The sequence below is a fragment of the Symphodus melops genome, assembly GCF_947650265.1.
Source record: "Symphodus melops genome assembly, chromosome: 14".
NCBI classification, from domain to species: Eukaryota; Metazoa; Chordata; class Actinopteri; order Labriformes; family Labridae; genus Symphodus; species Symphodus melops.
The window spans coordinates 23744874-23762244 of NC_136704.1; the positions used below are offsets into that span (position 1 = coordinate 23744874).

A 17371-nucleotide genomic window follows, 5' to 3' on the forward strand; every position below is an offset into this window, starting at 1 on the left:
CGCCTCTGTTTCCTTTTATCTTAACAACTTGGGCTCCAAGAAATCAACCTGACTGCTCCAGAGACTTTTCTGCATTTAGAGAAATGTAGTGGAAGCAGATACCCGCGGCAGGAATGAACTCACGTATTACCAAGCCTGAGTCAGAAAGAAAAATGTTGCAATTATTTTCTAACGCAATAATTACTCTTGACTTTCAACGGTTTTTGTCCTTAAAATTCCCCATAAATTCTGACATTAGCTTCATAATTTAGATCCGAGGCTTCCAGAGGGACCGCGGGACCTTTTTACATCCTGAGACGTTAGCTTCATCGCTTGGTTTGTCGAGTCATGACGAGCTGAGGGTGAGTCACTTTATGATCCGCTGTTAAAACTGCTGTTGTATTCTGTTCAGACAAAGCTTCCCCTTAATGCAACCAATGTAAACAAATGTATATGTTGTTTATTAGTCTGATTATTTCATATAACCCTGAAGCCAATGTGGCAGTAATGTGTGTTATCTTCGATATGAGTTGAAGTGCTGGCGTCTCTGACAACAATGCAGCAGCCAGTGTGTCCTCCAACTTTAGATCTGCTCAAACCTATAATAAAATTCAGTCCCTGTATTTATTATCATGTTTATTCTATTTGTCTTTCTTTATAATTTATTATGAAAACTACACGTCACCACGTTCCTCTAACTCTGTCTACAAACCACTCAATGATGAGAAAAGTCCATCCTCTCCGTCTTCTGCCTGCTCCACTTTTCAGAAAATGTGAGCTCAAAGATTTTCCCTTCATGACATCACAAAGGGCAGTAGCCCCTCCCCCAGGTGGGTGACACTCCCACAGCTAGGTGTTTGTTCTGCCCTCTGAGTCTGCCTTCTCAGCGTAAACAATAGGACATGGAGCCAGAAAGCAGCGAGTACACCCGAGCCCTTCCAGAGAGGGGGCGTGGTCAGACACAGCTCATTTACATATTTAAAGCTACAGACACAGAAACAGCCTGTTGTGAGCAGGGCTGAAATAGAGGGGTTTATAGACATGATCAAATACAGGATCAGAGTGGATTTACAACAACACACTTCACACACATGTTGAAGAGGAGCTCTGACTCTTATTTACACTGAAAAGAAGGACAATACTTTACCTTTAATCAAACTGTCTTTTCAATGGTGCTCCACTTTAACTTGCACTACATCACATTTGTGCTGTTCTGCCATCTTCCACACTCCACTGGTTATAGTAAAACTGAGCTCACTGCAGCACTGCAGGGGAAATGAGAGACAGGAGAACTACAGTAAGCTCAAAACAACAGAGATTGAAAGATGTTTTTTTCTGCTCTAACAGTTAAAATGCTCTCGTACAAAATGTGCATGCTTCTCACTTCTAGGCAGCTCAAACAGCTAATAAAACAACTCAATTTACAGTTTGCTTCATCAGTTATTAAAAGAATAAATAAATGCTTTTAACGCAGCAGAAATTTTTAGATCTTTGATTGTCTCTCTTTTGACGCCTAAAATGGATTAAGGGAAGTGATTGGTCACTGACTGCAGCTCATGTGGTTTGAATCCTGCCAGCCCTTGACCTTGCTCATTCATCATCTCTCTTTCTTTCCCTCCACATGAATCTGTCTACTAAAGCAGAGAAATGTGCTGTGCTGTGTCCAGCGAAAGCTGATAATATTACCCATTTTTTGCACATACGTGAGAACGACACAACATACAGTATTGCTTCTTGCTTTCCTCCTCTCAAATTCGAGTTTGACAAAGAAAATAGAAAAAAATAAGTTCAATTACAAAATGTCCTGCAATTCCACTATTCGTTTGGTAAATCGATGAACATCAGATTTCCTCAGATATCTGCTCCAGGAACGAGTCCTGTGTGTCTCATGAAAGCTGCTGTGAATGACTAGATTTTTACATTAAAGATGCCATTGAATTGTGACTGGAGGAGATGTGATGGAGCTGAATTGTTTACAGCAGGGGGTGATCGTTTTTAATGCACCAATATCAAGCTAATATAACATCGCTATAGATAGAAATAGAGCTCCAGGTGTGATCATAAATGTTCACGCTAAAGGCACAATTATGTTTCCTATGTTATAAATCCATCTATGTGTTTTCTTCCTTCCAAGGTCGGGTCGCGTGGCAGCAAGCGAAGTAACCAACAAGCTGGGTAAAGTCCCTGAAGCATAATCTGGGTCTACCCAGAGTTGTCCTCCCAATTGGGTTTGCCCAGAAAACCTCCAAAGGGAGGCGTCCAGGAGACAAGCTAATCAGCAAGCCTGAACCGCCTCAACTCCTTTCCATAGATGCACAAATGAAACACAAACAAAATGTACACAACAAGCAACAAGACCAGAGGAATCATACAGTCAATATGATGAAACAAAGCAGAGTCTCTTGTTGAAAAAGTAACTTAAAAATCCAGCAAGCTAGTAGCTGCCAGTGTTCACAAAGTGACCTTGTTGTTTCTCAATCTTTGCATGTGTAACATTTTGTAACGTCGTGACATTCACGTGTAAGTACATGACTGCACAATCAAGACTTTAAGAGGCCAATAATCAGCACGTTCAGGATGGGAACCATGACTGTAAATAAGATGGGAAGCTACAACAGAAAGGCCAACAGTCACTTTATACCAGGCAATGCAACTTCATTACGTAAGTTAAAAAGGTGAGTCTATAGTTTTTTTCTCTTCTTCTAGACAAGATCAGAAAGTCTTGAACAATGGGTGCGTCATGTGGTTTTACAAAAGACAATTATAATAAAGAATAATACATAATTAGGTTTGATGGTTGTGTTAAATGCCTACTTAAAATTAACCCTTTATTATTCCTCCAATACTCTACATCAGGGATGATGTCTTTCTTAATGACGCTCCGCGGGTTTCACTCCACTGTGACATAAGACTGATTGGAGGAAGCTGGGAGCTGCCTGCAGGTTATTGGCATCGCTCTATCACATTTCTGTGTGTGTGTGTGTGTGTGTGTGTGTAAGTGTAGGTGTGTGTGTGTGTGTGTGTGTGTGTGTGTGTGTGTGTGTGTGTGTGTGTGTGTGTGTGTGTGTGACCGTGTATGATTGCGCGCTACCTTTCCATCAGTGCGCGTGCACGAGGGTCCGCAAAGCCGCTGCTGCTGCTCTCCGGGCGCGCAGAAGCATTCACAAACTTTGATGAGCTCTTACCTAAACCGAGCCAACAAAACAAACCCGGATTGATTCTGGAGTAACACAGTTTTTAAATAGAATTGAAAAGCTGCGCGTGCAAAGTCGCCGGATCAAGGTGAGTGAAGCTGCTTATTGGTTAGAAGTGTTTGCATTGCGCGTTGTTCGGAGAGGCTTTCGGATGTGTGATCATTTTTCGACTATGTTTTGCATGATCTACAAGTGGCTATAAAATCGAATTGAAGTGTTATAGGTTGTCATTATCATTTTCTTTAATCGAATTGGTCTTTCAGGCGCGTTTTTTTCTGCTCGATGTCACCTCATTACCCCCACGTTTTTCTTTTCATGTATTGGCTGTCAATTCATAGACTCTTATTTTGAAGCCTCGTTTCTGTCAACCACATAAACAGGTGTCAAAATGGAAAGCACTCCGGTTGAAATATTCAAAGAGGATAATAGTAAGTGCCTCTCCACGCTGCTGGACGACTGCGCAGTGAATTCATCAGGCTGGCTGTCGGAGAACCGCAATCTGACCCACGATGACAGCTGGGAGCAGGAGGGCATGTCTCCCATCATCCTCATCATCACTGCAGTCTACTCCGTTGTGTTTGTGGTCGGCTTACTGGGCAACTGCCTCGTCATGTATGTGATCATCAGGTAAGGTCTGGTTTTAACTCAAACATCTCATTCTCTCTCTCTCTCAGTGCCAATCAAAAACATCCAGATCAAGGTGGTTAGAAATTGAGATTTTTAGTCAAGGAAGATAAAAATCTATTCCTCCACTTGTGAGGACATTTAGCTTCTATGTGACCCCCTTATTTTCCATATTTCCAGTACTTTGTAATTTGACGATCATTACAGACAGTGAGATAGAAAAGTTCTCTAAAACATCTGAAGAACTCATTCAGGGTTGTCTTGTTAAAAGATAGGATGCTGTCTAATCAGATATGCATACTTTTTTTTTTTTGCTTAAAATCCACAGGGACCCGACTGGAGTTGCATTATAGCAAAGACATTGATTGACTGTTGCCCTTTGTGGCATGATATTGATTGATCCCATCTCCTTGAGAAGTGCCTGACACCTTTAAAGTGTCCACTCTTACAATCTAATAACCCTCAAGACCTCCAAAATATAATAACAATACTCTGAAAATCTCTACTGAGCTGGCGGGCATGACATAAATCACAGCTGAAACCAGTAGTGCTTTATCAAGCTGATAGCCTGCTTGCACCTCATTGGCCGTTATTTATGGTGTGCGAGAGCGACAAATCTCCTTTGATATAATGTGAAATGCAGCAGTGTCATCCACAAAGCTGCGGTCCACACACAACAATTACCTCAAATCAGGTTGATTGCCTCTCCTCGTCGGTAAAAAGCCAATTATATCACATGTCAGCTCCAGTGAAGACTCCAGTGAGTTTTATTGCCTTCCCTCGAGGGCAATATAACTAAAGTAAAAACGTTTATGTTGATTTAAAGTGAACTAATACTTGATATTACACACATCCAAGAACTTCCTGTAAAAACAAACCATCACTTCCAGTGACTGAGCTGTGAAGTAAAACACCTCGTGTGGCTTTAAATGGGAAAGGTTTTCTCTTCTTCTCAATATTATGACCCGACCGATCAAACACACACTTTTATCACTTTTATACAGGTACGTTTGGCCTTATAAAATGAGACCTTTAAAAGAGACCTAGAAGCATAACCCCAATAAATGGTATTTTGAAGTTCAGATGTTTTTTCATCTTTAGCTGGTGGAGACCAAAAACAGAGCCGAAAGGAGCGCAAATATCGGACTTTCACTCAGCAGTTAAACAAAGACACGTCGTCAGATCATTTCTAACTTTGCTAGGAGTTATCTCACCTGTAAACACCTGTAACATCTTACCTTCAACATGAACGACATCAAGGCTTGATGGCTACTGCTAACGTACGACTTGTGAATCTGTTTAATCAAGTAGCCAGCAGCCAGTTGTGTGAAAACCATGCTGTGATTTATTTTACCCTTTTGTTTGGATTTTAAAAATCACATATTAAAGGAAGAATGTGCAACATTATACACATGAATAGATCAGAGATCCAGTGTGTCCTGAGTAAATGTGTCCTGACCGTCTACAATAAGTAGAAGCTCGAGTCCTGCTGTGTTGTTGTCAGAGCTGTGTTTACATGGACGGGACGGACGGCTCCTCCCCTCGTGTATAAAAGCTGTTTTAGTCAAGGACTAGAGAGAAGAAGAACATACTGATTATCCAACAATCATGCTGTGTCAGTGTATATTTAATTTGAAGCTACAAGCTAAGGTGTGCTAATAATAGCATGCTAACACAACAATGCAGAATACAAACAATCAGTCTGAGCAGAGAACAAGTTAGTCTGTCGTGGGGCGCCGATAGCTCAGCGGCAGCGACTGCGCGCGTACCATGTTGCGAGGCTTTACTCCTCGCGCGGGCGGCCCGGGTTCGCGTCCGGCCTGTGGCCACTTTCCCGCATGTCTCTCCCCACTCTCTCCCCCTTTCCGACTCTATCTGTCCTATCAATAAAGGCAAAAAGGCCAAAAATAATCCTTTAAAAAAAAAAAAAAGTTAGTCTGTCGCTTGTGCTTAATGATGCTTAATGATGGTGTGTATAAATTGATATCGCCTTTTTGGAGGTGGAGGAGGAGGTGTGGCCAAACAGCGGCTTGTTTTGGTTTCATGCTGGAGCTCAAGGGCAAGTCTGACCATCTGTTTCTTGTGGTTTCCAGTTTGAATGCTACACTTAACATAACTATAATTGTTAGCTTTATATCTGATATACAGCTTGAGAGTATAACACATCCCCCCCCCCCCCCCCCCCCTCCAATTAAAACTTCAAATTAGAGTACCAGAAAAAGAAAACTTTGCAGAAGTCACTGGATACGGCTTCAGTGTTATTATCATTTAATGAAGGGAAACAGAGTTGATTATACATGTCCTGCAATGGGATGCATCCCATACATAACAATGAAGAGTGAGTCAGAACATGACATTAGAGATTCAAGAAGCTGGGGGAGTTAATGCTTGATGTTTAATTCATAATGAGCCAATAAAGAGTCAGCCGAGTGATGTATGATCGGCCGTGACAGAATGGACGGATGTCTGGCTCCGGTTTAACCTTGTGTTCTGCATGTTTTAAAGGTACACAAAGATGAAGACGGCCACCAACATTTACATTTTCAATCTAGCGCTTGCCGACGCCCTCGTCACCACCACCATGCCGTTCCAGAGCACCGACTACCTGCTGAACACCTGGCCCTTCGGCGAGGTAGTTTGCAAGGTCTTCATCTCCATCGACTACTACAACATGTTCACCAGTATCTTCACGCTCACCATGATGAGCGTGGATCGATACGTGGCTGTGTGCCATCCGGTGAAAGCGCTGGACTTCCGCACCCCGATCAAAGCCAAGATGATCAACGTGTGCATCTGGATTCTGTCCTCGGCCGCGGGGATCCCTGCCTTCGTCCTGGGCGGCACCCAAACCAAAAGCGGTGAGGAATTAATTCCTCCCTTTGCTGAACGAAGACAAAAGTTTTCGACACGTTTTGTACATTTCGTTGACTCACTGAAAGCATGTGCTGGTAACGTGGTAAGAGCAGTAATTCATATTCCATCAAGTCCATCTGTGTGTGCAGGGTTTTCCATTAGCCACACATCATGCATTTGCTTCAGGAATATAGATGATGGATAAAAAAGCAATTTAAAGCTAAATATTCTCTTCTGAGTGCAGATAAGCGGCTCCCTAACGGCTTGCTAAATTGAAGCAGAATGAAAATGGCACAGAGGAGAATTTGTATTTATTGTAAAAGCAGGAGTGCACTTCATCACTTAATTCAGAGTCTCTCCTTTTGCTCCTGCAGAAATAACTGAGTGTGCCTTACAGTTCCCCGAGCCGTACGTGTACTGGGACACGCTGATGAAGATATGCGTGTTCGTCTTCGCCTTCGTCGTGCCTGTCCTCATCATCACCGTTTGCTACTCCCTCATGGTCCTGAGGCTGAAGAGCGTCCGGATGTTGTCCGGCTCCCGGGAAAAAGACCGCAACCTGCGTCGGATCACGCGGCTGGTGGTGGTCGTGGTGGCCGTGTTTGTGGTCTGCTGGACGCCCATTCACATCTTCATCTTGGTGAAGGCGTTGGTGAGCGTGCCCGAAACCACCGCCATCATGGCCGCCTACTTCTTCTGCGTGGCACTGGGCTACACGAACAGCAGCCTCAACCCCGTCCTCTACGCCTTCTTGGACGAGAACTTCAAGCGCTGCTTCAAGGACTTCTGCGTCTCGGCCAAACTGAAGAGCGAGAAGATGTCGGGGAGCAGGAAGGCGCCTGGCAGCGTGAGGGAGAACGCCGTTCCCCTGCAGAACCACGATGGGACTAGTAAACCTGCATGACTAGCCGTGGAACTGTCTTCAATTTCACACATTGGAAAAGAGGACTCGCATGACCTGGGCCTGACCCACGTCACATCAACGATGTAGTTTGGACTCTGTGACAGAGACGGGATGTGTCTGACGTCGTTTAGACGATGGCGTGAAAGTTAAACATATTAAGTTGTGTATGTTTTGAGTTTTTCATAAAATCACGTCTCACCCCGTGTTTCTGTAACTGTGATCACGTTCAGGTGTTTATTTCGTCATGGTAACCTGTGTGTAAATTGTTCTTGTTTTTTTTTTTCTTTTTAACATGATTTTGAATGTAAAGTTCAGGAGAATTTGGTTTCATCAGTATTATTTAATCCCATTCAAACACATTTATGCACCGACGTCGTTGGAACGGGAGAAACTTGGGCTTAAGTGTCGCACCCATGGGCTCATCGGACATGTGGCTGTAGGAGCTGGGGATCAAACCCCCAACCTTCAGCTTCACCGACTTAAACACTGCGCCACAGCAGCCCCATTGTTTAGCTCTCCACTTCTACTGGAGACGCCAGGCGTCCAAAAACACAAACAGCAAACATTATAAAAATAATTAATTTTTTTCAATCATGTGACAGTTTTTTTATCATTTATTTTTTGTTATTTGTGATGCAGGTTAACATTCATTTTAGGAGGATTTTATTTTTCTCAGGGGCAGATATGTACAGGCAGGGTGAGTGTGTCTGGAAATGAATGCTGGACGCATGGATGAGAGACACACACAGATACTGTTAGTCAGTTAATTGTTATCGGGGGCTACGGCTCACGGTGGTCGGGGGGAAAACGCCTTGTAGCTTAAAGCAGGAAGGAAGCTACATTATATTTTTTATTGATCAGTAATAAGAAATCCCCGGAGACTCCAGTTGAATACCATGCGACCCCATATTTTTGTCAGTAAAACTGTCGAGTTGAGATGAAATGTGTAACAGTGCTGACTTGTGTTAACAGAATACTTCTTACGTCAGTGTTCGAATGCTCATTTAATTTTATTCCTGTCGTTTCCGCACATCATTTTTCTACTGCCAAACGTGCCTTTAACAGTCCAGGAAAGCACGTCTGAAGGGGGTAAAGCAGCGCCGAATGCATCAAGGTTAAATTAATGTTGTAAACACGCTGTTAGCAGAGATGTGCAAAAATCACTTTTCACCTCTGTGAAGATTTGAAGCGTGCTGATTGACTATAATATGAGAAAGAACTGACTTTTGTAGTGAGAAAAAAAGAAAAGAAAAAAACAGCTTACCCTGAAAGGCATCAAAGAGCGATTATCACTTTGGAAAGTTGAAGAAGAGATCCTGGACTTGAATGTGCATTTACTATTTGACAGAGGGCTCTCGTTCTGCTTTGACTCTGGAGTTGTGTCCAGTTTGATGAGTTGTTGAATTCATAGCTGTGTATAGCTTTTCCCACGATGCAACACTGTCCTAATGAGTCAGTGCATTATGAAAACAGTCCTTCCACCCAAGTAATGCACGTTAAAAACAGTCTATTCTATCGTCTGTACAGTATGAAAGTCAAATACTTCAAGACCTTTGCACAGGCACCATTGAATTGAACCGTATTAGCATGTCAGTGACCATTGCTGTATTAGTGTGATGCAACATCTGCAGCTTTTACGCTTCGTGGACTGTGCTGTTATTTTTGAATGTACTTCAGAGTCTGTATTATAAAAAAAAACAAAAAAAAAAACATGATGTATCATCTCTTTCATTCATATTTCAGTGATTCAGCCTTTCCACAAACACTCCGATGAGAGGAGAGTAGGTTTGGGTTCAACTGTCCTTCATGAATCTCCTCATGATTACTCGCATAAATATTTATAATGCACTGTAGTTCTGTTTCTTAGTTGAAATATTAGAGACATTTCCATAAAACCCATCTCATTGTTACCTGTTGAAATCTGCTGCTGCTGCTGTATTGTTGCTTATTCTGCTGTTTATTGAACAGGCGATGTATTGATTTGAACACCCTGAGTATGGGGGATTAATATTAAAGTTTGACAAATCACAGTTGACTCTTTTCTCTAACGTCTTCTTGTCCATTTCATTTTACAATTTTGCCTGACACTTTTAAATATTTAAAAACAGGGAACCTGCACAGAGATTTATTTGAGTCACAAAGCAGTTTCTATAATTATTTTGTATTTTCAGCACGGAGGTGAGTGTGTATGGGCGCATATAGGCTGCAAATATTGGGCTGAATCTGTGCAGAGGCAGCTTTTGTTTTATAGTACGCCAGCAGCGCCCTCTAGTGGAAACACAATGAAAATACAAGAAAGCGCTTTGAATTGCCGTGTCACAAATGTATAGCCTATAAACAAACTTATTTGGTAAATTAATTAACAAAAGTTTGTAAAAGAAATGTCAAAGACATAAAATAAACATATTTTTATAGCACAAAAACAAGTAAAGTGATGTGGAAAAAGAAAGTAAAAAATAAATAAATCAGGAATGAAAAACAGGACAAAAAACAACAACTCAGATAGCTTTGTAGGGCGTGGTGCAGTGACGTATGATCACGTGACAGCTCTGACGTCACCCCTAAAGTGTCTTCCGGGTTGTTTTCCTCCGACTGGACGGCAGACAGAAACTTTCCTGAGCTTTTCTTTAAAGTTTGAAGCTTCTCGTTTTCTCTCTTTTTTCTTCTTTTTGTCAAAATGAACCGGATCTTTGGCAGCTCGAAGAACAAAGCGCCGCCGCCGAATCTGACGGACTGTATCGGAAGCGTGAGTGAAAAAAAACATTAAAAAAAAACAGTAAGAGTAAACAAAGACAGACCATTGTTTATGAGCAGGAAACAGGTTGTCATATAATACCTAATGGTTTAATGGTTATTATTTATTATTATTTATAATTATTAAAATGTTAGTGAAGGAAATAATCTTCCATCCGGGTCTTTTTTCACAAAACACTGACTGTTTATTGTCAGCCAATTAACCAGAGAAATAGAGTTAAACAATGTATTAGTCTGTTTAGTTAGTGAGTCAGCATTTTCTCTTTTTAAATAAGAAATGTAGGTGATTTCTATCAAATGCAACAGAAACTACGTAACTGTGAAATACAACAACCAGTTCTTCAGGTTTGTGTCATTGAGCTATTATGAGCTTCCTGAGTGAAGACATGACATATAACATTTACACTCATGAAAATCTGTGTTGTTAAAAAAACAATGTAAAGAATAAAAGGCCTACTGAAAAGACGAAATTCATAATTGATTTGATTTCAGTTTGGAAAGTTGGAATTCAGCAGCAAATAATTGATGCAACAAAGAAAATATTTTATTCCAACAAAAAGTTTTTGTGCAAAACTCTGTTTTTTGTTTTTTGTTTTTTTTCTAAAAGGTTGATTCTCGGTCGGATTCTATTGAAAAGAAAATTGGCAAACTAGATGCGGAACTTGTGAAATACAAAGATCAGATGAAGAAGATGAGAGACGGACCTTCAAAGGTGAGCTTATATTTTTTGATTTGTGTGGTGAGCAAAAGAGTGACTCAGTTGTTCCAGTAAAGACCTTTAAGGGATCTACCAGCAAACCCCGAACTCCTCTATTTCAGCCCTGCTCAGAACAGGCTGTTTCTGTGTCTGTAGCTTTAAATATGTAAATGAGCTGTGTCTGGCCACGCCCCCTCTCTGTAAGGGCTCGGGTGCACTCGGTGCTTTCTCGCTCCATGTCCTATTGTTTACGGTGAGAAGGCAGACTCAGAGGGCAGAACAAACACCTAGCTGTGGGAGTGTCACCCACCTGGGGGAGGGGCTACTGCCCTTTGTGATGTCATGAAGGGAACATCTCCAAATGGCCTGTTTGAGCACACATTTTCTGAAAAGAGAGGATGGACTTTTCTCATCATTGGGGGGTTTGTAGACAGACTAGAGTCACATGTTAGGTAGTGAGTTTGTAGTCATCTACAGATCCTCTCATTATGGTATCCTTCCCAATCATGAGCTCAATATGTTGTTATGCCGTTAACTTCATGTTGATCATCATCGACTGAACTTGTCTTTGTGTGTTTTCACTAGAACATGGTGAAGCAAAAAGCTATGCGAGTTCTGAAGCAGAAGAGATTGTGAGTCTTTCTATTTCCTCCAGTCAGATTGTCGTAATCATTTTAAATAAGCCTTAACGTTTGAGCGTTACTCGTCCTTTAATCCCACAGGTATGAAGGACAGAGAGACAATCTCATGCAGCAGTCCTTCAACATGGAACAAGCCAACTACACAGTCCAGTCCCTCAAAGACACTAAAACCACAGTAAGAGATGTTTCCTGCTGCTGGTTCTTTTTAACCCCAGAGAGGTCATATCAACGAAAAGGAAATATGCTAATATTTTCTTTTTCTTCTCAGGTTGATGCCATGAAAGTCGGCCTCAAAGACATGAAGAAAGCGTACAAGAACGTGAAAATCGATAAGATCGAGGTAATTGATTGTTTTTTTTATCACAGTCGCCTCGAAGTTATAACGAAGATGGTTTTAAAAATCGGCAGGTATTGTGATCGCACGGGGAATAATTGACTCTCGATTTTAAAGAAGATTTGAGTCATTCCTGACACCAAAGCATGCTAACATTAGCATGCTAACGCTTAATAGTGTTTGTTTTGGTTTCATGCTGGTGCTTAAGGGCGACACCTACTGGATTAAAACGTTACTCCAACATGTGACTATAACGTGTTTAGAGATCAATATATCAGTTTCTTTTAAGTGGACGTTAAACTGAAACTTTCTTTTTAATCCAGAACATTCAAGACCAGCTGGAGGACATGATGTTAGATGCTGAGGAGATTCAGGAGGCCATGGGAAGAAGCTATGGCACCCCTGAAATTGATGACGCCGACCTTGAAGCAGGTCAGTAAAAAAATCTGCTGCTGCTGTCCAAATGCAATGTAGCTTCAGTGTTTAGCCAGTTTTGCGATGGTCTATAAACCTCTGCCTTCTAACCTCTCTGCAAAAGCATCTCTAACATTGATCCTAGTTTGAGCAGCTTTCTGCTGCTGGAGCTTATTAGAAACATGCAGAGGCTTTTTAGGTTGAGGTTCCCTCAAAGCGCCGCCTACCTTCTCTGGTCCAAACAAATCCAGAGCATTCAGGAGCAGAATCTAAAGTTAGGAAGACATACTGTCTGCTGCGTTGTTGAAGAGACGCTTCAACACAGCAGGTTTCCTTCACGTCTGATCAAACAGGAAGACAGCGTTATCATATTTAGACAAAACAGTCTCCTTAAATGGAGTTTTGAACAGGAAAACTATCCTCACAGCCGAGCTCTGATGAGTGAAATATGGTCAATAACTCGCAGAGGTAGTTGGAAAATAGTTCCCGTGTCACATTTGGTCACGTGACATAACGCTGAACTGTCGTGTCCACAGAGCTGGACGCGCTGGGAGACGAGTTCCTGATGGATGACGACAGCTCCTACCTGGACGAGGCTTCATCGGCTCCTTCCATCCCAGAGGGTCTACCGGGCGAGAAGTCCAACAGGGTACAACTTCTAACATGAATGAGTTCAACATTTCTGAAGTGTTGGCTTTTCATGAACGGGCTGTGATCTTGTTCTTTGTGTTTCAGGATGGGGTTCTGGTGGATGAGTTCGGCCTCCCTCAGATTCCCGCTACATAATCGGCACACCGGACGTGCTAGTTTTACACGTTTCATCGCCTTTCTTTTCTATTTATCCAACTGACACACCCAGTGTTTCAAACCTGAGCATCTTCTGTCATAGGAAGGCTTCAAACTGATAATTGACCGTCTTTAATCATTTAGTGAGATCATGTCGCGAATATCTGAGGTGACTTTGGGAATCAGGGTTATTCTTCACTTTGTACATTTTCTGCAGCGCTCACTTGTCAAGAACAAATAAATTATATTTTTCAAACAGTACTTCCAGACTTGACTGAAGTCATTCAAAGACAATGTATATATATATATAAAGAAAGATCCTTTATTGTCAAGTGAAGAAGGTGAAAGTGCATGATCAATAACTTCAAAATACTCGTATTGTAGGACCAGTTACTAGAAAAATAAATAAGATTTCTTCAGAGGTGAAAGGTGACACATTGATTTCTATCATCACCAGCTCAGTCTGTACGTGTGAGGGAAGAGTTTCTGATGCAGATAATCCATTACACTTTTCTTGTCTTGCAGCTCGTCAAATTCATAGAAGGGAATCTAAAAAAAGAAAAGAAAAGAAACGACAATACCATTAAATATTTAATCAAAACAGAAGATCGATGTGAGAAGAACAAACAGCTGGGCGTTAAAGGTCACATTCAGTAAAATCCTCTTCACCATGTTTGTCTAACCGTCTCTAAGACGCAGCTCATTTACATATTTAAAGTGACAGACGCATAAACAGCCTGTTGTGAGCAGGGCTGAAATAGAGGGGTTTATAGACATGATCAAATACAGGATCAGAGTGGATTTACAACAACACACTTCACACGTTTAGAGGAGCTCTGACACTGATTTAACCTGAAGACGATGAGGATGTGACCTTTAAGCATTAAGTGAAGACAAGGGTCTGACCTGAACAACTTCATATCCCAGAAGCCTCAGGTGTCGCTGCTTGATGGCCTCTTTTCCAAGTAGTTGTCTCTTGTTTTTAGTGAATCTCTTTTGTCCATCAATACAAAGAGCAATCCTGCAGCACACATGGAGCACAGAGTGTTTCAGCAGAATATAACCGTCAGTACATGAAGAAGAACAACATAGACCTACGGTATTTACCTTTTGGAGACATCCTCAGTCTGACTGGCAGGCAGCACATATCCCTTTTCATCCAGTTTTATCTCTACGTCTACAGCATCAGAAAGTGTTAGAGTTTATAGTCTACAGGAAATACTGAGAACATAAACAGCTGTTGTGTTAAGTTACCGAGTGTGTAGCAGTTCTGTGTCAGAACTCTGGATCCAAAGTATGCACGATCCCCGAGCAGATCCACCAGTCCATTTTTCACAGTGTTGTACAGAGGTACGTCAAGCTGCGTCTCCACAGAGCGTCCGGACATATAGAAGGACTTTACACGGTACTTTTGGAGGAGTCTGGGACCCTGAGGGGAGACGGGATGAAATCCCAGCTGTCCTTTAAACCTCACGTTACCTTTAACTTTGAACATCGACCAAACAAGATCAATCTAGACAATATATAGGGCAGTGAAAATGTAAAGGCCAGCTGTAAAGATGTCACCTCATAGAAAGGACACTCCAGCTTCAGGGTCATGTAGAGCTGGGTCAGCTGTGCCAGGACGATTCGGTCCATTCCTGTGCCCTGATCTGGAACGACACATTAAGCACACCAGACAGAAGTGAAACTCTGTCACCATCAATCTACCAGGTTGTAAACATGGCCGTAAGTGTTACCTTGCATTTGCTGGAGGAAGTAGCTGCTGAAAACTTTGGCCACAAAGTTGACGGGGAACCTCTCCACCAGGGTGCAGGAGTGCAGCAGGCTGAGCAGCATTCGAGGCTGGAAGTGTGAAAAGCGCGAGTGCAGGATGTTCTCCAGTTTCCGGAATACGTCGCTGGCGTTCGGCGGGAGGTAGCCGAGCTTTGCCATGGCGATGATCTGCGTCGCCACCTGGCTGGTGCTGTAGTCGTCCGCCCGGTAGACAAAACTCTCGGCGATGGCGTCAAACACAATCGGGGAGAGGATGCACCTCCGGGCAAAGAACTGACTCACTCTGGTAACCGTCTCTGGGTGAGAGGTGAACACCATTGAGGGTACGTACCGCTCCATCGCCTGCACAAAGTATTCATCGCTGTGACCAAAGTGCATCAGAGCGCCAAGAACAACAGTGAGCTCCCCGTCAGTGAAGCGAGGTACATGCTGTACAGCCTGTTTGCACAGATTGATCACCAGAGGCAAGGCCTGTGTCTGATTGAGGGTCACAAGAGCGCCGAGCAGCTCACTGACGGCCCCTGAATCCATCTGGTATGTGACTGTCACAGCGTGCATGTGCATGGCGTTCAGCAAGTCCCTGTACTTTCCATCTTCAGCGGCGCCACTTTGCAATAATCTATAAACAGCGATGAGATCGGTTATGTTCCACTGGGAAGGTTTCTGCTTCTGGATCTGCTTCATCACCTGCTCCAGCATCGCACAGCCGGGCCCTTCCATAGCCAGCGTCACCTGACCGAGAGTGCACAGCTGGCCTACACTCATCTCCCCTCTGTCTAACCTCTCCTGGCTCTCTGACAACAGCCGCACCATCAGCGTGCTCCAAGGATCCAAGAAGAGGCGCGTGCAAGCCCGGAGAGCCGACACCACCCCCGCGTCAGTCAGCCGCCGAGAGTCCTGCTCCAGCTGGAAGCACAGAGATCTGATGGTGTCATTCTCCAGCACCGACAGATCCTTCAGTGAGTTTCCAACCTGCTCCAGGTCCGCGACGCGGTGAAGTGCTGCTGCAGCCATGGTGTCAGACATGACCTCCGCTGAGCGCAGCAGCGAGAACACCTGCCGGGATGTGGAGCAGGCCCCGAGGCGCTGCTGGAAAGACTCCTCCTCTGCATCTGTGGGTCTGTGAATCTGAGTCAGGCGGAGCCGAAGCCCAGAGTTTCTGTGGAGTCCGACGGAGCTGGGGCCGACGAAGGACAGCTCCCTGGTGATAGTGGTCAGGCTCCTTGTCCCGCTGTCCTGCTCGAGCATGCGGCAGCCCCGTCTCCGAATGCAGCCGCCCGCCGATGTTAACAAGCAGGCCACGCATGCAGGCTGACCGACCCTGCTGCCGAAGCTCTGGAGCCTGGAGGGGCAGACGGCGCCAACAAGGGGGTAACGCTGAAACCCGAACTGCCCAAGCACCGGGAATCTCTTCATCAGCTTCAGAGCCATGACCCTGCACCAGGAAGCTGCAAGATTAGAAAAAAATCACGATGATGCACATCATAAAACAACACCCAAATAAAACAAGAATTATGTCTGAGAACAAAACTAACCAGCAGTGACAACAGAATAGAACAGAAGGCATTTATTGTCTTTACACAGTTGTACAATGAAATGACTGTTTCCACCTTAAAGTGCACACAGCTATAAAAAAAAAAAAAAAAAGAATATAAAAAGTATGTCTCGTTCAGGTAAGATGTGTGGACTTGTTACAGGTAGCAGCATTATAAATGATTACAGAAATATAAATATTTACACAGTATAAAATGTAAATTATAGCAGAAATATAAAGTATAAATATTGCATATTGCACAATAATACAATAATCAGTTCCTTCGTTATGCAGAATAATGCAACCCTGCCAAGATTTGCATGCAGTGTTAGCAAACACTGGAAGTATGAGAAGTTTTGCAGACTCTCTAGAAGATAATGAAGATAATATGATCTGCAAACAGTGTTAAACTCTGAAGTGTAAATGCACATCTTAAATGTGATTTTAAGAGTAGATGCAGTGTAGAAATTGTGTCTGCATTATTATGTATAGTCCAGCCAGGTGTAGCGTTTTTAACAGGCATGCATTTCACTTCATAACACCCCTTCTCCTGTTAGACAACCAACCTTGAGGTTAGCTCACGTTAGCCACCTAGCAGCTAGCGCCCTAACAGTCAAACCCAGAGGAGTCGCATTGTTCTGTTTCAAGGCTGAAACTTCAATAAACAGTGCTAGAGAAAGAATACTCAAACAACATGGTGTTTGAATTCATACCTGACAGACAAAACAGTCCCAGATTCACGCGCAGAGGAGCTGCAGTCCAAGTGTGCTCTCTTATGGGCCGTGAGGCGTTTAAAGACACCTTGTAAATCGGCACTTCCGTAGTTTACACTATTATTACTTGACTTTTTAAAATCTAAATTCCCAAATTGTCGATGTAAC

At 43.0% G+C, this 17371-nt stretch overlaps 3 protein-coding genes across 3 annotated transcripts; 2 read left to right on the forward strand and 1 right to left on the reverse strand.

Annotated features, from left to right (window-relative positions):
* The first annotated feature begins 3040 nt into the window (after positions 1-3040).
* On the forward strand, positions 3041-9575 carry LOC306834646 (delta-type opioid receptor-like). The gene is made up of 4 exons (XM_079360698.1): positions 3041-3261; positions 3554-3800; positions 6303-6655; positions 7025-9575. The coding sequence occupies exons 2-4, from the start codon at positions 3562-3564 to the stop codon at positions 7552-7554; spliced, it is 1122 nt and encodes a 373-aa protein (XP_079216824.1). The 5' UTR covers positions 3041-3261; positions 3554-3561; the 3' UTR covers positions 7555-9575.
* Positions 9576-10079: 504 nt separating this feature from the next.
* On the forward strand, positions 10080-13441 carry chmp5b (charged multivesicular body protein 5b). Its single transcript, XM_079361172.1, has 8 exons — positions 10080-10300; positions 10916-11020; positions 11591-11637; positions 11728-11821; positions 11915-11986; positions 12304-12412; positions 12931-13043; positions 13130-13441. Exons 1-8 carry the CDS (start codon positions 10232-10234, stop codon positions 13178-13180), a joined length of 660 nt encoding a protein of 219 aa, XP_079217298.1. The 5' UTR covers positions 10080-10231; the 3' UTR covers positions 13181-13441.
* A 49-nt stretch (positions 13442-13490) lies between these two features.
* Positions 13491-17314, reverse strand: fastkd3 (FAST kinase domains 3). The gene is made up of 7 exons (XM_079361171.1): positions 17204-17314; positions 14920-16404; positions 14747-14832; positions 14435-14609; positions 14288-14357; positions 14087-14201; positions 13491-13729 (listed from the first exon to the last, which is right to left on the reverse strand). The coding sequence occupies exons 2-7, from the start codon at positions 16385-16387 to the stop codon at positions 13631-13633; spliced, it is 2013 nt and encodes a 670-aa protein (XP_079217297.1). The 5' UTR covers positions 16388-16404; positions 17204-17314; the 3' UTR covers positions 13491-13630.
* Positions 17315-17371: the final 57 nt, after the last annotated feature.